The sequence below is a fragment of the Corvus brachyrhynchos genome, unplaced genomic scaffold (genome assembly GCF_000691975.1).
Source record: "Corvus brachyrhynchos isolate BGI_N302 unplaced genomic scaffold, ASM69197v1 scaffold5, whole genome shotgun sequence".
Classification (NCBI taxonomy): Eukaryota; Metazoa; Chordata; class Aves; order Passeriformes; family Corvidae; genus Corvus; species Corvus brachyrhynchos.
This window is the reverse complement of record NW_008238321.1, coordinates 13,350,445-13,374,904: the sequence shown is the minus strand read 5'-3', so window position 1 is coordinate 13,374,904 and position 24,460 is coordinate 13,350,445. Positions and strand designations below refer to the sequence as shown.

Sequence of the window (24,460 nt, the reverse complement as noted above, 5' to 3'; positions counted from 1 at the left end):
CAGACTGGGAGGAGGAGGGGGAGCAAACACTCATTTGCTACAATCTCAAAATGAAAGCATCAATAGCAGATTTACTTTAGGCTTTTCCAGGAAATCAAGAGCACATCACTAAATCAAGGGAAAAAAAAACAAAACAATCTGTTCACAAGAAAACATGAATTTTTAAAAGTAACTTGTTTATAGGTGCCAAATTGTTTAAACAAGGAAGGTTTAAAACAGGCTGCTTATCTATGCTGCAACTGAAAAAACCTGACAGCTGAATCTTGTTACAGGAAATTAAGAAAAGCCCTTACCTTTCTTTTGTCCACTGGACCCATTTTTAGGATTAAGTTATTCTCTACAAACTGATGCCTTAGAAAAAGAAAAATAACTATTACTCCAGAAGTAATTCCTTCACAGAAACAGATGTTATTATCAAGCAGTTTTTCACGTCACCCCTTGCATGTCCTTTTCCACAAGAGTCCTGAACAACTTTAGTACATGAGTTTTGGACTCTTCCTCAGCCCAGACCAGAGAGTTTTTTTCTAAAATTTGACAGGGGGTAAAAAAAACCAACCAACCAAAACCAAACAAAAAAACCCAACCAAACAAAAAAAACCCCCAACCAAGCAAAAAAAAAATTAACAAGACCAAACAAACCAGCAAAAAATAAACAACAAAAAACCCAAACAAACCAACCAACCAAAAAAACCCCCACCTAAACACATCAACCCCCCCGACCCCCCTCACCCCAAACAAACAAGAACAACAAAAATTCACACATGAGAGACTTCTCCAAAGAGTGAAAAGAAATGCTGTTACATAATCTGGAGGTATTTTGGTTAGATATCCACAGAATATTATCATGCAAAAAATTCCAACAACTTATGGCATCTGTAAAAAAGGAGGAACCTTTTCTAGTTCTAGGACTGTAGAGCGAAGACTCCTCAGCACTGGATAGCGTCATTCTGCCTATCTTATAAACACACTCCACATCATCTTCTAGACCTTGCAAATTTTAGAAATATAATATTAGGGTTTTGCTGCTACTGCTTTAAAAATAGAAGCCAAGAAAAATCTAGTTGCTAATTGTTTACTTGAAAATACTAAGATTGACAAATATTAATTTGAATCAAAATCACTTATTTTTCAGGATTCTTTATTGCTGTGCAAGCTAGTTAGCTACATTCAAAGATCCTACCAAGGATTTCCACCAGCTTGTTTTGCCAGAAGTAACCTCTTTTCATCTTCAGAAAATTGTAAATCCAGCTCAAAGGAATTGTTGTCAAGATCATGAATATACTGTTCAATATTTCCTCCTGATGTCTGTGGTGTACTTGTCTCTGCAGCAGACAGTGAATGGGAAGAGGCAGAACTAGAAACTTGCATGCAACCGAACTGACTCAGGAGATTGTCATACTAAAGGAGGAAACAAAATGAAGTAATTAAATGTCTTTTATTAAAAAGCTTATTTTGCACCAAACTGTGGCTTTTAATTTAAGCATGCTTTTGTTTATTTTGCTTTTGGGCAAAACCCCAGCCTATTCCCTATAGATCAGCAGGCATTTATGCAAAAAAGTATGACTGATCAAAAGCAAGCCAGCCTTGTTTTTTCAAAACACTCGCTTTATCGGAAAACAAATGCTGATTTAAGTAAAAACATAACCAGCAATTTTTATTACACTCTTAATAATTAAAGTCTTCATCAAAATATAACTAATCAGTAGTTTCAGTAAAAATATTTATATTATTTATTTCTATCAATAATCAGTAATTACGCTATAATGGAAGTAAGTCTCAGGCAGCATCAGAGCTGAATATAGTAGTAGACAAACGTACATTTCCATAACAATCTTCATCATCCTCTGACATAGCAGGTAAATATGCTGTAAGTTTAGGGGGTGTCTGAAGATGTAGGTTCTCCCACACAATGGACTCGAAGAAGGGGTGAGCCTTAAGAGGTCCATATCCTCCCATTTCTTCACAACCTAATCTGTTGGTAGCATCTAGAACCTAAGCAAATTAAAATTAAGTTAACCTGCACAAAATAATGAAAATGTAAAAAACCAGCTTGTCCCACTGCCCTAAGCATACATATCTATAATATAAGGAGGTTGTTAATAATAAATTTATCAGTATGTCTTGTCAACAAGATTTTGTATTAGATCAGCTCACAGATCTAAGGACAGGAGCACTTCTTTAGGTCCACACAATTTTCTGGCTTTGCTTCTTCATAAAGACTGAAGCAAACATACGGAGAAGGCCTGATGAAGCACACCTCATTTAAGTTTAGCCCACCATCACATTCTAGTGATGCAAGAAGCTGTGGAAACTATAGTTGGTGTCAAACATCAACCTCTCAAGCACCTTAAAGTGACACAGTTCTTGGGATACAACCAGGTTAATACAACCTGGACTTCACCATTCAGGAGACACCAGCTTGGCCATAGAGCTGGCCTTGGACACAGGAACACACTGCTAGGCCTTTCAGGTTGTATTCATCATCATCCACAAAGGTAAGTGCTTCCTCCTTATCCCCTGCTAATATGATAGGCTATTGAACTTTAAAAAGCTTATAACACCTAAAATGTTCTCTGCATATTCACTTGAGTGGCTATGATCTCACTGATGGAACAGAACTACTTTTTCTTCCTACTTGTCAACCTTCACAGGCACAGTAATTCTTAGGCTGATACTATTGAGACATGTTAAATGCAAGATAACTGCATGCTAAAATGCAAAGCAACTGGATTTATACTGAAATGAATATATCTGCCTGTGATGTACAGAACGCCGTTTTCAACTAAACGACCCATTATACAATGCAAACCCAATTAATTTGAGAACTATGTAAGCCTAAGTATTTGAATCTTAATTTCTGTTTGTAATGCACAGTATCTAGAATTGTTTGCTTCCATTTCATAGAAAGACAGTCCTTGTCCACACTTTAGAATTCAGATTTAAAAAAAAAAAATTGAAGTGCTGTTTAATAACAGATGTTGACTTTCAAGACACTCCCCTATACAGTCAACAATGCTCACAGATGTTCCTATTATAAGATTTGCAGGAGCGCACAAAAACTTTCAGGAAAGAGAACTACGTAAGCTGAATGTTTCCAATGTCATCACACCATTTAATGACAAATCAACTTCAGGGATATCTTTTGGTTCAAGAAGTTAGGCATTTAGGCACTTGGTCAGTTACAAAATCTACCAACACAAGCCTTACTACATTCAAAAAGAAAAGCGCAAGATTTACCAATAGCTTTTCCACGAGGTCCTTTGCCTTGGGAAAAAATTTTTCTGGGAAGTCATATTCCAACTTTATTATCTTCTGGAATATAAGATATTCATTTCTGCAGAAGAGAAAAATATTAACTCTTGTTATTAGCTCTCCATGGTTCTTTCACCTTAACCTGAATAACCCAGACAAATACTAAACAAGAAACCTACAAGTTAAGTTACTTTCCCATAAATCTTCCTAGGGTGAAGGAGTACTATAACCCTGTAAGCACCAGATACTTGAGCAGTAACAAGAAAAGCTCAAATGACTCAACAGAGAGAGCTGAGGATATGCCTTATAAAAATATAGTTACATAGCAAAATTAACATGCGAAATTCTAGGATAGCTTAAGGAACCTCTCTCTCAGGATCTCTATAGCTAAGCAATTTCATGACATCAAAAAGGACAAATAAAAGCAGGCATGACATTAACACCAACTCTGTATCATGAAAATACTTCAGAACTGGTAGTAAGGTAAAAATCAAATCAGAGACAATATATTTATGATCCACAAGTAAATAATTAGCTCAAATCTCTTACCCAGCTCTAAATGGAGGCAATCCAGCTACAAGTTGATATATTATGCATCCCAGAGCCCAGAGGTCAGAGCTTCAAAACAAAGAGGAAGAAACATAGCAATTTTTTGTAAAAGGAGTCTTTACAATGTAATTTAAAAAGAAAAATTCTTAACCTTCTGCTACTTAGAACATAGTGTGAACCCTGCTTTGTATAATTTCCATACTATTTTCACTTCAGCCCTTGACAGAAGAGTAGGCTAGCAACACAACTTTCAAGAAAGAACTGTAGAGTAACAGTCCCACAAAAACTGACTACAAGCACAAGAGGAAGACAGCTGAATTCTCAGTCAGAATAATGGGTATGTAATGACTCTGAAAAGAATACTGATTATCTACATGACGATTCAAAGATGCACCCAATTTAATTCAATATATGCCCTTTCAGAATTAAAATACTTTCCTCTAAATATCTGATTAAAAAAATTACAATTCAGCTTTTTACCTTTTTCACTTAAAGCTTTTCTTAAGACACAAACAAAAAGACAGGCTATAATGGTATGTGAGGGAAAGTTAAATTTTAGTGTGGTGGGTAAAGTTTTAGTGTGTTGGCCTGAAAGTGCACTTTTAACTTATTTTACCTTGAGGCAACCTATCCATAGATTTGATTAAAGCTTCAAAGCCCTCATAGAAGACTAAAATACTAACAAAGACTTAAAACTACTCAATGTAAGAGTTTCCTGTACAGATGAAGCATTATGCAACTTCTAAAAGGAGAAGATATTCTGAGTAAGTCTTTCCATTAGCCAAAACAGTCAAAAACTCTTCACTGATGAAAGAAGATGTGAAAAGTCTGATGGTATTTCTCTGACTTCAAAAAATGCTAGCACAAATTACCATACCTATTCATATAAACGATCTTTTGTACCTGTGATTTGTCAGCTACTAGCTTACTCTTCCATCATTGCAATAAAATAGATATACACATTCAGTAGGTTACCATCAACAAACAATTTTAACAAGTTAAGAAATTTCTTAAGGGCATCACTCATACCAGGCACAGAGACAAGATTTAAAATGTTGCAAATCCCAAATACAGTTTTGGAAAGGTAACTGCAAATTGATCTAAATACAAGTCAAAGAAAGCTGCAGCCTTCTCCCTAACTGAACAGCACATGACATTCCATTGTTACTACAGCAGGAAATACCATATTTGAGCAATCTTATACAAAATGGAATTAAAATAATTATATTATTTGGATAACAGACAAAAGTTTTTCTGATCTATTTATGGGTAAGAAGTCCAACTTCACCTTACACATCTCCTTTTCCAGCAACACCTAAACCTGTTTGTAGAACTCCAAAAAGTAGATAAATGGAGGAAACCAGCCCTCAGACAAGAAACAATACTTGATAAGAAAAAAATTTTCAAACTCTCTTAAAAAACCTTTATACTCAAGCATCTTGTTTCTTTAAAATACTGAGCTTGCTTGCTTGCTTGATTTATCCATTCCTCCCCATTCGACAGCTTCCTGACAGAGTCAGTAAAGTTCTGGAATTTGGAGTCCTCACCTCTTACAGGCAGATTTCTCTGTCAGCAGTTCTGGAGAAACATACTGTGCTGTCCCTACAAATGAGTTTGCCCGCGCTGTTAGGGAAATAGAAAGAAATAAGCAAGCACATACTCATGGATAAGCCAATATTCCCCTTCCTCCCCTGTCCCCACTCAGTTAAAAAAAAACCCCAAAAGGCAATCCATTGCAAGTTACATAATGCTACAAAGAACCCATGAGAATTTAATTTCTCTACCTGTCCTCAAAACCTGCTTGGAAGAAACAAATCAATCTCAGTGGTACTTATCTGGTTCAAGAAGGTAGGCATTTAGGTATTACTTAGTTATAAAATCTACCAACACAAGCTTGCTACAGTCAAGAAAAAAAAAAAGTCTATTGAATTCAGTTCGGCCTACTGCTTTTTTCAAGCATTGTTTGCAGCATCTATTTACAGTCTATTAGTAACAACTAAAGACACATTAATTCTAGAACCTTCACATTTATGCAATTCTGACAGCCACTGGAGTTAAACATATAAGCAGAGTAAAACTTACTGTATCAGGTTAGCCACAGTACCTGTTTGTTTGTATTCTTGTCTTGCAAATGAAAACTAAGTAATCTGAAGTAGTTAAACTGCCCACTATATTTGGTAATCTAGCCGGTATACCACTACACCAAATATTACCTCCTCTGACATAATCTAGGTAGCAACAGTCAAAACTGTTTCAAGATGTTTTAGTGATTTAGGTAAGGTAATGATATTTGAAGGTTACAATTTGGTAAATACAACATAAATACATTTTCAAAGGATCACTTGCTATAATTACTGGTGTCACATAATGAATAATGGCAAACCTTGTCTGCTATCTGCAGATAATACTTTCGCTGTTCCAAAGTCTGTTATTTGAATGTGCATATCTTCATTTAACAAGATGTTCTCTGGCTTAAGGTCCCTGGAAAAGACAGATTTTTATATTCAAACAGCACACAAAGTTACAAAACTGACCTAAGTCTAGTGACTTAGGTACATAATGCTACAACAAATGAGTGCAGACACTCTATAAACAGTGTTACAACAACTTCTCTAACTTGTAGCTGTCAACCTGCAGACTAACAGATTTTGGTAAATCCATTACTTAACTTTTTTTTTAAAACATCGAGTAAATAATTATCTCAAAACTACGCTACTGTGCATGTCACATGCTCAAAAATTTAAAAAAAAAAAAAAAAAAGGACAAACAAAAAACCCAAACAAATCCCAACAAAAACCCAAGCCCCTTCACTCCAAAGCCTTAATTTAAATTAAAAAATTAAATCTGATAGATTGATATGGCATTGAGAGCTTCTAGGTCTCTTTCCTCATTGCAAAACTCCAGTTGGTCAAACACTGGCAAACCCAGCCCTAGCTAAATGTCCTGACTGGGTAAGAACCATAGATCACCTCCATGCATAATCTGTAATTTCAAATGCATGCCTACTATTTGCATAGACACTGCCTCTGACTCTGAATAAAACCAGACTTCACACTATCACAAACACAACAGAAAGCAATACAGAGTTAGATGTCAAGAGGTGCATTAGAAACAACTTAAGAGCATTCTGTTGCACTGATATGATATTCCTTTGCACCAAGTTTCCTTAGCTGATCCAAAAAGAAATTACATACTTCCCTCATAAGCAGTATCTTTGAATGCTCATAAAGAAATCTAGGAGCATGGGAGTTGTTTTGTTTGACTAATAAGAAAAAACCAGTAAAAACTGAAAGCTGTTTCTGTCAATCACTGTGCAGCATTATTTTCTTCAGATTAAAGCCCCCTACTATGGAAAAGCATGAGTTGTACAGTTTAAAGTCTGGAAACTAGCACAAACTGTTTGTAAACAAACAGTTCTGTGTAGGGCTTTTTTAAGATACATATGTATGCAGATATATTGTACTCTGTACACACATATATACTGTTTATATAATATATCATATACCCACATTAATACAGTATTATGGATCTATAGCTATATATCCAGATACACAGAGAGGTATCTGTAATAAATTTTCCAGGGTAGCCTGACTTCTTGAAGTGGTTCTATCTCATGTCCTATTTCTTCAGGCAGCAGGAAATCCCAAGAGCTTTCAGGCACTGCTACAGCTGTGGCCTTATAAACTTCATATGAAGTTCTCTAACTGCAGAATTTCACTGTTTTCTTTTGAGCTCCTCGTAGGGTCCTTCATATAAAGACAAGTATAAAGCAGCTCTTCTACAATATAAGGCTTCCAATATAGGCTTAGTAACACTGAGAATCATGCTACATTCATTTTATAAGCATTCTCTCAGCCTAAACACATGGACTGTAAAATCAAAGTGAAACTAGGAGTTCTTGAACTTCCCCCCTCCCCCTGTAGAAAACCTTGTGCTTTCAGTACTCTCCACATCTATCCCCCTTAGATTTTATTTCAAATTATTTCACAAAAACTTGTATTTAAAAGGAAAAAAAGGGTTTTTAATAACTTGAAAGAAATAATGCTATCAGAATTATAATCAGTCAGCTTTTTGCCAACTAGCATCTGGTGTCCCATGACAACAGCTTGGTGACCTACAGACAGAACAGATTTCCTACCCAAAAAGAAGTTCTGCAGCTCTGATGTCTAGCACTTAAAGTTTTATTTAATAAACATGAATGACAAAACATGATTATTCAAACAACATACCACATCAAAAACAACTTCAAAAGTACTACTCAAAATTCTGCTAATTTCACCACTTACCTAATTATTGTGCAGCTTTGTGGAAATTGTTCACTCAGTGAAAACTAATATAGATTAACTTTACTTGATTACACAGTACACATTAAGTCACACACAAAAAGAATTCTAGTTAACTTTTGCTACATAACGACACAGGAAAAAAAGTGTAGTTAAATCAAAAGTCAGTTTCTGGTTTTTAGGCCAACCGATGAAGCTTGAAAGACAAGCTTTGGGTAATGTTAATTCTAGGCCAGAAGGTTGTCTTACTTTTTCCTGCTCCAACAGTTGGTATAACAGCAATTGGCTCTCCTCCTCAAGTTTGCTGTGTTTAGTTACTGATGTTAACTGTACTAGTGCTGATCAAATGCAATTTGTGCTCTTTAGCTTTCCACAAAATCCATATTTGCTTTTACCTTCACAAAGAACACTTCTAGAAAAAAAAAAACACCTTGTGCATGGTCAACTGCATGTCTGTCTCAACTTTGTATTACCTGTGAATTATTCCTTTCCCATGCAAATACTCCAGGGCTGATACAATTTCAGCAGTATAAAATCTTGTACAGGTCTCATCAAACGAGCCAATTTTGCGTATATACTTTAGCAGCTCTCCGTTTTTGGCATAGCTAAGCCCAAAATCTGAATGTAACTCAGTTAAGGTTTATTTCTAAGCCAATCTAAAACAAAAATCCCCACATCTTATTCCAATGACAAGAATACTACTAAAAATAACATGAACAACAGGGAAGAAGTTTGTTAATTTGAAACTTTACAAGTAGCAACCCAAAATAATTTCTTAAATATGTTAACAACCTAGGACATGGGTCCAAATTTCTTAGCATAGCAAAAACTACACAAAGGGTTAACTCCGTAGTTTTTCCAGAGAGTGGCGTGATTAATTAATTTAAATTACATACATAATTGCCCTCAAAGAGAATTATTTACAGTAATAACTGATCAAAGTTAAAAATTGTCCCATCACCTGGAAAGCACCAGAGCAAGTGTTTACACTGCAAAAGAGGCCCTGTGAGCTCATACTGTATGATATAGTACAGTAGCGCTTGCCAGCACTATTAGCAGCCTCTGGGAAAACCAGAAAACTACCTACTGACCCAGAGAGAGCTTGGGAAACGGTAGCCCAAACAGAGGATTCAGATTATTGTATAAGCACCTTCACCTTTACATAAGAAAAGTTTTAATAATAGCTCTAATTGTAGAAATGAAACTAGTAGGAAATATAGCTGGCTAGCCCTATTTTAAATGCAGGAATTATGGTGTTTTACTACAGATATACACACACACACACACACACATATATATACACATCAGGAATAAAACACTTCTAATACATGCCCCCCGATTTAGAATTTTTAAATTATTTTAAACTTGGACCCTTCAACATTTACCACATAGACAATTTGTTTGACTGCTCCCCTCTGTCCCACAAGACACCTACTCTTCTCTTTGAGAGGACCCACTCGTTCGATCTGCTTAATTACTGTTAAAAGCATGACTATAAAAATTGCATCACATACATTACGATATTTTAAATACCTCAAGTTAAAGTCATCATTTCTGTTAGACCATGTTTCAAAGGAACCACAACTGGGCATTGTTGCTCTTAAGAAAGTATTACAGCAAGTTTTAATATACAAAGGATACATAGCTTTTCATCATCCTGAAAGGTGAAGTAGAGTTTCACAAAAAAAGGGTGATCCAGACGGGACATTACATCTCTCTCTCGTGTCACATATGGTACCTTGTTTTCTTTTATGATATGACGTTTTTCTAGGATTTTAACTTAATGAAAAAAGAGAGAGTAAAAATGCAAGAGGTACAATTAAATGAATCCCACCCTGTTTTGGAGTTTTTTGGTTATACATAATTAACATGAAACCACTAATTCTGTTTCTTCAATGGGTGTTTTGTAACTGGACTACATTGATATCGTATTTTCAAAAAGTTCATGTTAAAGGAGTCAGTACTTACTGGCATATTCTCTAGAACTTGCCAATTCGCGAGCCAAGACAACCTGTTGCCAGAGGAAAGAAAATATATTGTAACTGGCCACTAAACACATACACTAATATTGATCTTCCAGTAGGTATTTGGAACACAGCAAAATATTTAAGCATGCGTTCATATTATGCTTCAGCAAGACTTCTGCAGAAATTCAGTTCAGCAGACCAATGCCTGATTTGCCAAAAGACTTACACGTATGAGAGTGTGAATACCGATTTACTTTTTTCCAGAAGAATTCTGAAGATGGTAATGTAAGTCAAAGTAAACTGCAAAATCTTCTTAAAGGGAGGAACAAAAAGCAACAAGTACACTGAGGAATATTCATAAAAATAATTGTCACAGTACTTTGCCTAACATAGATGGCAAAGATTGAAAGATAAATTTTATCTGAGTGAGCAAAAGTAAAAACTGAGACAGAACTTTAAACTATTTACAATTTGTTAAGAAAAAGATTTAAATAAAAGGAACAGAAGATTTCCAATTAGTAGAAGCAAGGGATGAAATTTCAGGCAAGCAGGTTTACATTTTTAAAGAGAAAAGCTTTTGGAGGAACACAAGGCTCGTTTTTAAGAAAGAACTTTATAAAAGGCAACTTTAGAGAAAATCTGAAAAGTCCTCTTGCATGAATGCAAGCAATAACCTTGTAACAACAGATGACTACAGCTTTCTGTTTTTCTCATTGTAAGTTTATATCCATTTCAACACCTTGCTAAAATCTCAACTTCATACTATTTTCTTTTAATCACTGCACCAGGCTTGCTTCTAATCCACTTCTCATTATATTCTAATCCCTTGCAAAATCAGTTATAACAGGGTACTCCAAAATATTACTACATACACCTGATGCTAAATGTTAGGTATTTAGGAAATATAAACAAGGCATTTTTTTCAGATGAAAGAAATCCAGGCAGTTGCCCTGTTTAGTACTAGGAAATTGACCTCAGTTCAGTAGTAACAGGCACCCTCAATTTTTTTTAAGAGTTCATCTCCTACAAACACATTGAAGTTTACAGTATTTCATCAATGAAAATTTCCATTAGAATCAACCAGTCTGTTACAATCTGCATCTCTGCATAAGGAATTTTTGAGATCCTTCTGTGTACACATATAACACTAGATAAGATGTGCAGTCAAATGAGAATGCTATTAACTTTTCTAATTTTTGTAGCTAGGTTTCATCAACCATATCTACCACGAAAGCTTCTGAAAGCAGGTCACTTTAAAAGGCAGTTATTAAATAAAACCCCATATACATGGGGACCATACTCAGATGACAGAAGGCATCAGCTGACACAGATGAAAATGTATCTTGGCACATTAAGCTATGGACTGACTCTCTTCCAGTCCTGCACTGTATCCAATTTTTTACCATTGTATTTCACAGGTATTTCTCACATACTTACATGGATATTGAACAGCTGTGTTCTAAGTACCCACGACTAGGCACTTACCTGATAGCAGGAGTACCTTGGTACCCTCAAGTTCCTTCCTCACCAAACAAACCTGAGCATACCTTATATCTTAACTTCCTCCCAACTAATAATCCAGAAAACCCCAGCACACAGCCACCAAAAAAAAAAAAAAAAAAAAAAAAAAAAAAAGGAAAAAGAAACAAAGAACTCAGAGGTACATATTAATACAATGTCTCTATTATCAGGGGGCTTGAATCTTATCCACCCTATGGGAGGAAGTAATATCAGTAAGGAATGTAAATAGTAAGAAATTAGAGGTTAGCTGGATAGCTTAAAAAAAAGACATAAAACTAGCAGAAAAACAAAAGCATAGAACATATAAATGTGTAAGTTGTAAATTCAGACAACAGCAAGGCAAGAAATGTAGTTAAACATCCCAAATTGAAGGAAGGGGAGATAGGTAGAGCAGAGAACCCTCTGAGGCTACAGTGCAGAAATAACTGCCAACATACCTGGCATACATCATGACCAAGCCCCACTCTAAACTTGAACAAATACTTCAGGCAGCCAGAGATTAAATCTGCATTTAAGAACTGGTTTTGGTCAGACAATCATAATTCCTTAGAGCTCCTGTTTTTAAGAAATGCCTCATTTATCGGTGGAGACAAAACCAAGGTGGAATATACATGTACCCGCTATATAGAAGGAGGAGAGCAACACAACATGCCGCCTCAATCATGAGAATTTTAATTCTTCCACCACATAACAGATATTCTGAAAGTAGCATGAAGCCGTCTACAAAGCAAGTAGATTCTCATTAGTTTAAAAGAGCTGAACAACAAGTAGAAGGCCCTGCATTTCTGTGTTTGTTTATACCAAGCATGGGTCCAAGAAGTTGCAGCTGCAGAAGAAGGTCCCACAAAACTGGAGAGTGCTCTGAAGAAAAACCCTGAAGCCAAATCATGTGCATCTCTGTTGAATTTAAAATGCAGCACTGGCACTAGGTGAGAGTTTGTGGTAGCTTAACAGAAGTCCAAGAAAATGAAATATGTTCATTATGACCTTGAATAAAATATTTTTTTAATCTGAAGATGTCATTGGATATATGGCAATATGAAGGCCCCTGCTTTTTGAGATAAACACTTTTTATTTACAACATTGGTGAGGATCTTGCAGAGTACATCAGATCTCTGAGTCTACAACCATGTTTAATAAGAACAAATCATATGCTTTTTAACAAGATGTTTTGAAAACAACATAAAGGTACATGCCCCACAGATCAAATGCTCTGAAGTTGATACATCAGAGGGTTGTGCTGCTGTCCAGGGGGACAGGTAGCAAAGCGCTGGAACAAAAGTTTATTCAAAGCCTGGGCTAAGCCCTATGAACTCCTCTACCTACATGGAACACGGCATTAACTTTCAGAGACCAAAAGCAGGAAGGAAAAGTGTATTACTGAAGCAAAGTGTTCTGGTATACCCAAAGCCACAACAACTCTCTTGGATTCTTCAGGGAAACCTGCAAGTTATGCAAACTATGTGTTTGAGTGCAAATTACTCTTGATGAGCACTAGAGGCCTGCATCCTAAACACCACAGTAGGCTGTACTGGAAGAACCAGAAAACCTCAACATTTAGAGACCTACAACCAAAAATTGTATACAAAAAATATATGAAAAAGATACAGAAATATTATTCTTACAACTGGGAAAATACTGAACCATCAGATTAAAGTATTAATTGCTTCATGGATTCATTAAGGTAACACTTAAGTAATTCATTTTTGTGCAATGCTGTGGATGTAAGAAACAAACCATTTAAGGCTACTGAACACAAATATACTGACTGTGACTCACTAAGTCCTCAAGGACCACGACACTAGAGGCTGAGAAAGAATATTGGAGAAGTATCACTGTTCTTTCTTTCGAAAGCATCTGGCAGTACCTCCTGACATAGACAGGACATTGCACAGTTCTTACCATTAGCTCCTAGATCAGTTCCAATCCTTTCTATCAAACTTTTCACATAACCTATTATGGCTATCACACTTACACTAGAAAGCAATGTTGACTGAACATCCAAGCATCAAGTCATTAGGATACAACGGAACTTTTGATCAACTTAAAAGGAGCTTAAAAAAAACCCCATCACCACCCATATTTAGGGTGACACTTAATAGGCAAGCTTAAATCCACTATATTCAATTCATTTACTCTTCAAGCTGCTCCCTCCACATTTCAATCTCATCAGTCTTATACAACAAACTTTCAAGTTTATCTAAGATATCTGGCACTTCTTATAAAAAGTAAAGTTACCGTTGAAAAAGATCCTTCACCCAGAATTTTCCCAAATTTGAAGTCATCAGGTCGTTTCTTTCGAGGCTGTGGAGGCTGCTGTCCTGTATGTTGCTGCAAGGAGTTTGAATTAGATCTTGATTCAGGTGCTGTGCCCTCCATGTTAGATCCCTGTCTGCTGCCACAAGTGGAAATGACAGATGGAGTGCTGGAATCTGCTTGGTTTCTCACCATTGATGGGGATGAACAGGAGCATAACACCACGCTTGACTGGATTGGAACAGCATCATACTGAAAATGATGAAAAGAAATGAAACTATTATTCCCATACCTGACATAACTACCATGCACAACTGCACTTTATTTCCATACAAGAATTGTGTAAATTCTTCTTTGAATGGGTCATCATTAAAAATCTCTTTAGGAGGGAACATTAGTATTTATTTTGGAAACGGCAGCTTCAGTTTGATAAATACCTCTATTTAGGTCACGCTGTCATATAGCCATAGGTCAAACGTCTGAACACTTTAATTCAAGAATGCTTTTCTTAAACCCAAAAAAATGCTCCTAACACCAAATTTCATGGTATCTTCTCCTACAAATAACATGACCTTAAATTTCTAGTTATACAACGAACACCTGTATTTACCAGTAATATTAGTTCAGAGATCCAAGTTACAATGAACTCTAGATGAACACATGAAAACTTTAATGGAGGCAAAGGACACATTCTTAATTTTTCACTTGGAATTTCACTTTCTCTGGTAGTATTTCTCTTAAATACACATTGGGGAAGGACAAGAAGAAAAGGATAACATAAAAAAGGCACATAAGCTAGAGTGTTTAATAATCGGCAACGCCTAAAACTTTTTTTGAAGAATGCTCTGGTTCATGGCCTTTTAAAACAAGGGAGATTGCATGCACTATTTAAATTGTACATATGGCCACATAAAAACAACCCAATTGCAAAACAAAAAGAACAGATACAGCCCAGAAAACAGCAAGTACAAGGAGACACACTCCTGATTAATGTAATACGCAAAGCAAGTCGTCATTTGGTACCTTTTTATCCATTTTCCCTAAGTAAGACCAAGGAACCATGTCAAGTTGCTTTCTGCCCCTTTTGGTAATACACCTCAATTAGTCTGTCAGGGACTGCATCTGATGTTTTACTTCAAACTGGCCAGAAAATACAAACAAATAGGAGAGCTCTGCTAAACTACTGCTGACAAAAAAACCAAACCAAACAACAACAACAAAAACAACAACAACAACAACAAAAAAAAAACCAGAGGAAATATTTAAGAAAGTTAACACCATGGCTGAACATTATTTTTTAATCTCAGTATTCTAATATAGATCCAGCAGAATGAAACTATGACTTAATGAAAATCACCTAATCTCAAAACAGACATAATGTACAACCATGTGAGATAGTCCATAACATACATCATGTTACCAAATTTAAAATTACTTCTGACAAAAAGAATTTATTTACCTCATGAATTTCAATTTGAAACAATTTTCTGCATTTTTGTCAGAAGCCACCTTAGAAAGGAATTGGACTGGCACTTAAATCATGCACATGGTCCTAAAGAACTTAGCTCCCAAAAAAGCGATTCCTCACATGGTTGTGGTCTGTGCAGTAGGGAAAAGCTACCTTTATTTACTGCTAAAATTGACACTATTACTACGAAAACAGCATATACACATTAAAGTATATGTGCTGTCGGTCACAGTTCCTTTTATGCTTCATATACATATATTTTAGCTGGTACCTTCTGCAGACTAACTATTGTCCCCAGCATTTTCATATCCCAGATGAATCACCTCTCCTTCAGACAGCTACTCAAACAGCAGTGTGCCTAAAGATACACGCTAGCTAGAATTAAAAACAGATTGCACCCTTTCCCATCAAGACTGCAGCAAGACTGACACAAGCATGACTGCTCAGCAACTGAAGTGATGCCAGGATAAAAAACATCCCATTAATGGAAATACAGTAAATAAAACACACATACACACAGACTAAATATCGGGATCTAAATGATGAACTGGCTCCAGTCACAAATGAGGTTTTACTGGTTAATAAAGCAGTAGCACTGCAGGGAGGGGGTCTGATCAGATTATGCAGCTAGCAAAAGCACCTCAAAAAAGCAAACAAGCAAGAAAAAAATCCACCACAAAGCAGAGAGCACTGGGAGAAAGAGGGGGAAAGGTGCTGGATGCAGTGTATTTCATTACACAGTAGCTGAAACTAAGTCACAATGAATATCCAGTATAGAAAAATCCTAAGGGAAGAGACAGAAGTAAAAGGACTTTGTAGGAAGAGAAGGTTATTTTCAGCCAGGGTGTAACATCAATTAGTCCCAACTTTCTCAAAGGAAAGTCAAGATTAGGAACAAGGAGGACAGAGGAACATGCAGTAGATTTAAAAGGATCAGTTACCTAAGAAATGACAGAACTATGCAACTAGGTCTGTTATGTTGCACCTCAACATTATAGAAAAAGGTAATTCCTGCACTCACCTTTCCACATACCATATATTCTTCTTTAGCATTTTGCCCTGCATTATTTACCTTCTCAGTTTTATTTTGAAAGGCTCCAAAAAACATGTCCGCAGAAACCGTAAATGTCTCTACACATATATTTTTAAATACGCCAGAGATAGAATACAGGTCAGCTTATCTGATCTAACTCTGTACCATCACTCTTTTGTAAAAATCAGACTTAAGATCCTTCTTCTGCCAGATGCAGACGATTTTTTAGTGAGAGATGAAGTCAATCACAGCAGAATATTCTAAACTGCATCTGCAATTCTCAGAAGCTTGAGGATGCTCTCCTTCTAGCAATTATCAATATTTCTCAGCTGGCAAGCCAGTGAAAGTACAGATCCTCACATAGTAACTACAGACTTACCTATTGCATGTCATGGATCATCATGACCACACTGATTACCACTGACCTAGTAATTCTATCTCTTTAAAAAGTACTCTCTAACACTACTTCTTTCCCAAACCCTTAAGGGTTCTCCTTTTCATTTACTTTCACATAGAAATTGTTTCATTCTTAGTGCAACATACTCTGAGTTTGAAAGCCTTTCATGGAAAAAAATAACAAACCTCCTGAGAGCTCATGGCATTATAGATCAACAGTCATTTCGAAATCTTCAAGTAAATTTCACTAAATCACTAGAAACAGGATTCCTTTTATTTATATGTGAAATAAGTTCTAATACTGTTCTTTTCCCCACTTGTCTGTGAAGAGTAGAAATAAACTTTAAGTCAACTGGAATCAATGCAAAAAGCCCACTAGATAGCACTATGTTTTTCCTTTCCTCCCCACCGCCTAAAAGAACTCATACTTTTTCCCTTTGCAATTCAGCATTTTGACAACTGCACTATCGCTACAACTGTTAATGTATTTATATGCATCAAACACATACCACACTTCTCTAAAGCAAGTACAGCCACAACAACTGCATCTCCACTAGCTTTTTCCCACCACAAAATCTGCAACACTACTTTACTGAGACCATTCTATCAACACTGACAGCAGCAAAAAATACTTTTCGAGACTGGGCTTCCACAACTTCCCGTATTCTTTACTTCTGCACTGACTGACAGGATGTTGAACCCTGAAGATGACTGAGAATATCTTTGCTATTGCTGAATTTCTACTAGCAAGATCTATTACAAAGAAAATCACTATGAACAGGGTCCTGACCTCTCAGCTGTCTGATAACACTGAGTCTGACTGCTGACTATTACTGAATCTCAAGCTGCTTTAAGACACAGGGCAAACATGATCACAAAAGCTCTTCCATCTAACTACTTCTAAGGCCAATTTTTTTGGAAGCAGACCGTGGTAACAGAAAGTATTTTTTACACAAAGCAACATGACCTCTAAACCTCAACCAGTACATTTGTGTTGATTATAAATAATGCTAATGAGGCTATAAGCTAGAACACTGGCACAACCCAAGATTCTGCTAAAGGCAGTTTAAGTTAGACAGGTTTGGCCTGAGCTGTTTTGTCAACTGTTTTGACATTGTCATATAAGCCAAAAGTTCTGAAACTGAAATTTATTTTGTATTGCTTACAATTTAAACATTGAAAACCTGGGGTTTTAAAATGAAAAAATTAAAAGATAAGCAGTTATAGTTAATAAATTCTTTTCATGGCACACTGGTGTTTCAGAGGGTTGACAAAGATGCACCAACTGCATGTGACACACATCTCGTATCTGAAAAAGAGCATCAGAAGGGGTAATTAACAGATATTACACACAGCTTTTCCACTGGCCTCCTCCCCCATCATATCCCACAATTAAAATGTTAACCTTCTCTATGTTCCCCAATACCTAGCTGTGAGAGTCTCCACTTCAAAGGTTATAGTGTAACACACCCTGGGAGTTCCAGCGTGTTCCAAAAGAAAAAAGCAACTGATCAGGTCAGATACTCAGATGTGCCTGAATACATGTCCTCAAACTGCTACTAAAATGAGAATGCAGGCAAAAGCAGTGTAGTTCGGGTACAAGAAACTGAAGACACAAACCCTGACTCACAGTAACAAAAATCCAACTAAAGGCCTCACCTTTCAGTGCAGAAAGCACAGTACAGTTTGCAACAATAAATACCAATCCCATACAGGAGCTGTTTGCAGGAAGTGTAATGATTATTGTGTGATCCCTATCAATATTTAACACTCATTTTCCTTTCATAAATTCTGTCCGTTGCTGCACCAGAGTGGAACGCCCTGAATGAAGACAATAATAGATGGTGTGCTTTCATAAACTGCAGTAAACATCAATTCTCAGACCTTATATGCTCATGTCTATTTATGCTCTGGATGTCTGCCTAAAAATGGATTGTCAGACTTTCTGTTAAGTGATCAACAGCATCCTCTTTCTATTAACCAATTGTACATGTATCCGTATAGAGAGAAACAATATACTGATTAATCAAACTCCATTGCATGCCAGTTTCTCTTCATACACACTTAGAATAGCTTAGAAGTTTGTCAGATAATTTCAAGAATTTAACAATACATCTATTTGCCAACATTATTATTACCTTTAAGTAATTAAAATACTTGCCTAAAGAGAAAAAACATTAATTAAAAAAGGTCACTAGCTGCTATCAGACTGCCTTTTGACTGTAACATAAAATCAAGCATGCAATGAACGGGACAAAACTTAAAGTAAGCCAAGCCTCAGAAGTACTTCTGAATGCATCACACAGCTATTTAACCGTTCACCCACTTAACAGGTTAACTTTGACACTAAAACACATACAACCATACTAAAACATCATAGTAATTGGGAGGTATTAAAAGATATGTATTCTGTTCACACTTTCAGCTTGACAGAAGTTCACCATGATTTCTAAGAGTAAACAGCCATCTCCAAAAAAAAAAAAAAAAAGAAAAGAAAAGCATTTATTAAAAAAATACACTAGGTTGCAAAAATATTTTCCCAAAACAACAGGATGCTCTTTTCTACAGAGTTCTTTGAAGACAATAGTAAGCCATTTTCTTCAAACTCCAAGTATTAGTTATTTGTAGATATTTAAAAAGCATTAACATCAAACATTGATCTTGTGATCTTGTGTAGCAGGAGTTTGCGTTTATGTTGCGTAGAGATGCATCAGCACCCTTTCAAACCTCATCGTCAAATGGTATGCAAAAGATTACTGTAGAGAACTTAAAATTTAGCTCATAAGCCAACAAACTGCCCCTTTAACACCACATATCGTGAACAAACTGACCCTCACAGTCAGTAAAAGTCTGAAGCCAAACAATTTGTCAAAATCAATACTTTGATCAAGGTTCATAAATGATTATCAACTACTACATTTAAATGAACATACTAAAATCTCATACTTCAACTACAAAAACTGTTTTAACACAAATTCGTTTTGCAAGAGAATCTGAAGTCATACATGCATCTAGGGTGAAGTTTTTTCATCTCAGAAGTTGCCACATGAAAAAACGGTTTAAAGATCATTTTTATGAATTAACCATGTAAATTTCAAAAGCATTTGGCTTCGTAAAAGGAGGGGTTTTTTGTTGTTGTTGTCCAAACAAACAGCTATGCTAATTGATTAAAGAAGTCTAGGCTCTAACCCAGCAAAACAACTATGCTCACCTTCATGCCCAGTGTCATTTGAAACCTAATGCTGAAAGGTAAGCACTCATTGAAGAATTGCATAAAACCGTTACTCCCAAAAAATCTCTTAACAAAATATCTTGATAGAAATAACCATAATTTAAAACACAACAAAAGATCTTTAAAAATCATGTCCTGATAATACATTTCAAGATTAAAGACTGTACAAATTAATGGAAGGGGAAAGCTTGAAGCTTTCAAGCTTTCCCCTGTTCAAACATACTATTTTACCTAAAATGGCTGGTCCCTCTGCAGTAGTGGGAAACAGAAGTACTGTTTGTCTACTGACATTTCTTCCTTTGTCCAGTAAATCCATAACACAGTCCATCCATAAATGAGTAATGAGGATATCAGCTTCATATTATATCAGCAAAAATATAGCCAAGAAGCTCAATGCTTTGGAAGCGCAGAGAACACCTCAACATTCTTAGACTGTTTTAACCTTTAGGGAATAAAGGTATTTTATCCACAAGACTGATTTCGTTTCTAGAGAAATTAATTTTTCACATACCAAGCAATGCTGATCCAAAATTTCAGTTTATGCAAATGCCTTTCTATAAAGTCGACCACCTTACGTAGTGGTATTTCTGCCACTGATTTCCAGGATTCTAATTCCAAAATCAGGTAGGGACTAAAGCTAATGAAAGGATTTATAAGAACCTGCACTTCAGGCAGTTACTGTCTAACCTCCTCTACTGCTAAGCAAAGCACTTAAGTTCCACGCATCTTCAGAGGCAGACTATTTAAGGCATCCTTCCACTGCCTAGTGCTTCAAAACAAATCAGAAACAGGAAACCACACAAATCTCCAAGAACCTAAAATCAGCCTATGGCCCATATATAGCTATATTGTAAACAAGTAATTGAGAATTCATTTAACACAAACAGATCTAGGCTAGCTCACAAGAAAACAAAAGCCATCTGTGATCGCAATAGTCTGGATCCCAGGCTACACCAGCAGCTACCTCACAAGGCACACTGATAATCAGGTGCTGTGCAGCATAGATGGGGGCTCAGGCTAGCAAACACAAAAGGACTTCCTATGCCAGGCTCCTTGCTAGCAGCTCTAGGAGGCAAAGAGAACAGCTTGGGGTAAAGAACAGAGAAGCAGACACACCGAAGTGGCAGGATATAGATGGAGTGTATGTACAGCGGATTCATGGCACAGTCAAGAACTGTAAATTCCTGCAGGATTACTAAAGAACCAAACGTTGAATTCAGTATTTTCTTTTCAGAAGAATGCACTAAGCAAGTTAATCCTTGCAATTTTTCACCATAAAGAATTATAAAATATTTCTAGGTGAAGTATTTACAGCTTGTCTTTTAAAGCAGAAAGCAACTCTCGGGTTCAATATTTACTCACACAGCAAACAACTTACTTCCTACAGCAATTTTGAGTAGAATTCATATGGCGTGAAAAATAAGGTTCTAGACCAAATAGCTAGCGTTGCGCATTTTGTATCCAGTCCTTTCAGACGCTTTAGACTGTAGTAAGTTTCCACAAGCTTACCTGCAAATAAGATGTCAGAAAGGGAAGTGGGAAGGGAAGAAAATCTGCTTCTCCCCCATTTCCTTCTTTATTATACATACACAATCTAACTTGGTCACTTGCGAAGAAAGTTTTTTCCATTTGAAAAACCAGAAACAATAATTCCTTGGCATCGTACGTATTCTTTGGAAAGCTCTGATATGAGGAACTTGGATTTTATCTTTCAAACATGATGTTTTCTAAATTAAGGTCACTTTCATATTTTCTGAATGGCATAAATGTGCTAGTTCTACAGCAATCCGTATAGCCTTTCTAGACAAATATATATATAAAAAATACAAGTTTACTGCTAAAAAATAGGTATTAATAAAGTATTTCACATCTTCATAGACCAAATTTATTTCTATTACTTTGACAGTTTACTACATTTTTCAGTCTAACAAAATGATTGTGCCCCTGGTTTCATGCCTTCTGTACAAATATTCCTGCAAGTACTTCAGTAGTCGTCGTCCCTTTCCAAGTTTTTCCAGCAATGTTGCCTTCTAACTGATCTGCTTTAGGCAAGTGCAATGAGCCTAAGCCTGCAGGGTATCTTACCACATCCAGCTACAGTAATCTACTTGTAGAGTTTCAAGAGCTAAATGAAACAGACCTTACTTCTGGCACTGTAATAGATCAAAAACCCAAAGAAAAATTTGTTTTAAAAAAAAAACTTACCCACACAGTGGAATCATTGTTTAGTAGACCATCACTATTATACTCAGATTGTTCTGTGGATCATGTCCTTTCACCTAGCTCTAAGCACTTTTAATGTTAGAAATATGAATGCATATAAAACTGCTCCTCTTAAAACTGCCGGGTTTTCCACCTTTGAGCACCTTTTCAACATCCGTGTCTTCTGCTATTGTCTATTCCTGCAGCCTGCTTTGGTAAGGGATTTACTGAAAACTTATCCCAGTTAAAAGCCTACGCATGAGTGATAAAGACTAGTCATGATTTTATGATGAAAACCCAAGAGAGGAGAATATTAAATAGATAAGCTTGAAGAGTTTCCCCTACATACATACCTGGAAGCTTTACACCTACAAATAATTACAAACAGAACTCTTAACATAGCCTAATCTAATCCTTAACATAGATGCAAAACTGTCTCTATGTAGGGTCTAAGAGCCCAGTTCTTCGAAAAGTGTAGTTCATATTAGTTCCACTGGGGGAAAAAAAACAACCTAGCAATTTTGTTCAGCTGGATCCATGATTACACTATAGGTTTTATCAGGTCAGAAACACTGGTAGAATCTAGTAATTGCTAGTGCAGCTAAACAGTCCAGTAAAGATGTTGCTGCAAATGAAGATGTTAATTACCATACTTCCAGACATCTCATTTTGAGAGGAAGGGCACTTCTTGGTTTGAGACCCGATATACTCACATTAGCATTAACAGCAAATAGCTAAGACCACACCGGCATCTGCAACTAAAGCTGCACTAAAATAGTTTCCTTCTTAGAAGTACAACTCCCTCCTTATGCCACATCTTCAGAAAATAACGGAAGATTTTAGGAATTGTCCCTGAGTACAAAAATAAAGAAATTAACTGGTTTGGCAGAAAATTGCGAGAACATTCCTTTCAAAGCCGGGCTCTATTCACACCTCCCCTCCCCAATCCCATCTTATGCATTTACAATTCAATAATCACAGAACTCATTACGTCATTAACTCCATCACATAAACATTAGCAGTAATTTGCTCAGTCTCAGAAATACTGGATTTCCCATATTTGGTATCATCTGAATTACAAAAAGGTTAGTTGAATCAGGCCACCTCTATCTGGTACTGCCTGTCAGTACACTCACCTGACCAGGAAAATATTAAATAGAATGGAAGAGAAGGAATTAAAAAAAAATTACCCTGACAAAATACCTTGATTTTCACAAAATTGGTTGTCAGTTGCATTCCTAATTTTTCCCCTCTCTGCATGCTTTTCTTATGGGCAGGGACCTAAACTGTATACAGAAAAGGAAGGGAAATGCAAGTATTTTGGAAAAAAAACTCTGAGAAAGATGGACAATAAACAAGAGCAGAAACACAAAGGGAAGCCTACTCTCTGTTTAAGAGTCCAAGTAAACAGAAGTCATCTCTGATGCTAAGAAGCAGCTTTATAGAGCTGTATCAACTAGCAAAACTAATCCCTTTAATAATCAAAAGTTGATTTATTTCATAGACCTTGATGTAGCATTCCATGTGCTCTGTAGGGCTATTCCATATAGTACTTCTCATCTTCGGTCAATAAATACGATTCTGTGTAACACCCTGATGAAAAAAATCACTGAGCATGGAGAAGAGAGCACACTGAAACAAGATGTCAAGAATCAACATGGCTGTGCCAGTCTCCACAGAAAACCCTCCTTAGCCAATTCCAGTTGATGAAAAGGTTTTAAGTGCCGCAGAGTGAAGCTTGGCAGCCTGCAACTGACAGAGCACAAGACTCAAAAGCACAGCAGCATGCACACGAGGATAAGGAACATATCACTGCCAGGCAGTTCTGCCAACACGAGTGAAAGCTGGTGATTATTTTTCTTTTCACGAGAGAATGTCTACACTAACTAAACTGTATAACTTACAACACAGAAGAAGATTTACCATTACCACGTCTGTATACCAACTACGAGTCCATCTTCGAGATATGTCAGTACACACGAAACGAGATTTACGCTGTCAAACTAACGTAAACAACTGCGTTTGAAACGGCGTCCTACTGTGACCCTCACGATCTTCCTCACGCGTTTCTTCCTACTACAAAAGAAATCGATTACAGAGTGACAGGTAGCTCCCACAGGGCAACAACGCCTGTTCGGCCAGCGGCAGACGGCCTGGCATAGCCATGCCAACGCCCCGTACCCGGAACCGAAAACGGAGGTCGGCGAGAGGCCGCGGTGAGGCCCCTTCACCATCGGCCTCACCTCCTCCCGCGAACGGGCTACGCTGGGGGGAGAACGGGGCCCTCCCGCGAGGCCTGCG

At 36.7% G+C, this 24,460-nt stretch overlaps 2 protein-coding genes across 3 annotated transcripts in view; both read right to left on the bottom strand.

Annotated features, from left to right (window-relative positions):
* The window catches only part of PDPK1 (3-phosphoinositide dependent protein kinase 1), a 30,915-nt gene extending 6,674 nt beyond the window's left edge, over window positions 1–24,241 (bottom strand). The window contains exons 1-12 of one of the 2 annotated variants that reach the window (XM_008633538.2): window positions 24,083–24,241; window positions 13,811–14,080; window positions 10,053–10,095; window positions 9,726–9,863; window positions 8,558–8,702; window positions 6,185–6,282; window positions 5,349–5,424; window positions 3,802–3,870; window positions 3,238–3,334; window positions 1,819–1,992; window positions 1,181–1,398; window positions 294–351 (exon numbers count right to left, since the gene is read on the bottom strand). In XM_008633538.2, coding sequence (XP_008631760.1) covers window positions 294–351; window positions 1,181–1,398; window positions 1,819–1,992; window positions 3,238–3,334; window positions 3,802–3,870; window positions 5,349–5,424; window positions 6,185–6,282; window positions 8,558–8,702; window positions 9,726–9,863; window positions 10,053–10,095; window positions 13,811–14,080; window positions 24,083–24,085 — 1,389 coding nt within the window. In that variant the 5' untranslated portion in view covers window positions 24,086–24,241. Of the gene's footprint in view, window positions 1–293; window positions 352–1,180; window positions 1,399–1,818; window positions 1,993–3,237; window positions 3,335–3,801; window positions 3,871–5,348; window positions 5,425–6,184; window positions 6,283–8,557; window positions 8,703–9,725; window positions 9,864–10,052; window positions 10,096–13,810; window positions 14,081–14,851; window positions 14,879–24,082 lie in introns of those variants that run through there. The other variant, XM_017734244.1, reaches the window with a different exon arrangement.
* Window positions 24,236–24,460, bottom strand: part of LOC108446736 — a 12,671-nt gene continuing 12,446 nt past the window's right edge. The window contains exon 11 of the mRNA XM_017734313.1: window positions 24,236–24,455. Within this exon, the coding sequence (XP_017589802.1) occupies window positions 24,236–24,455 (220 nt within the window). The remainder of the gene's footprint in view (window positions 24,456–24,460) is intronic.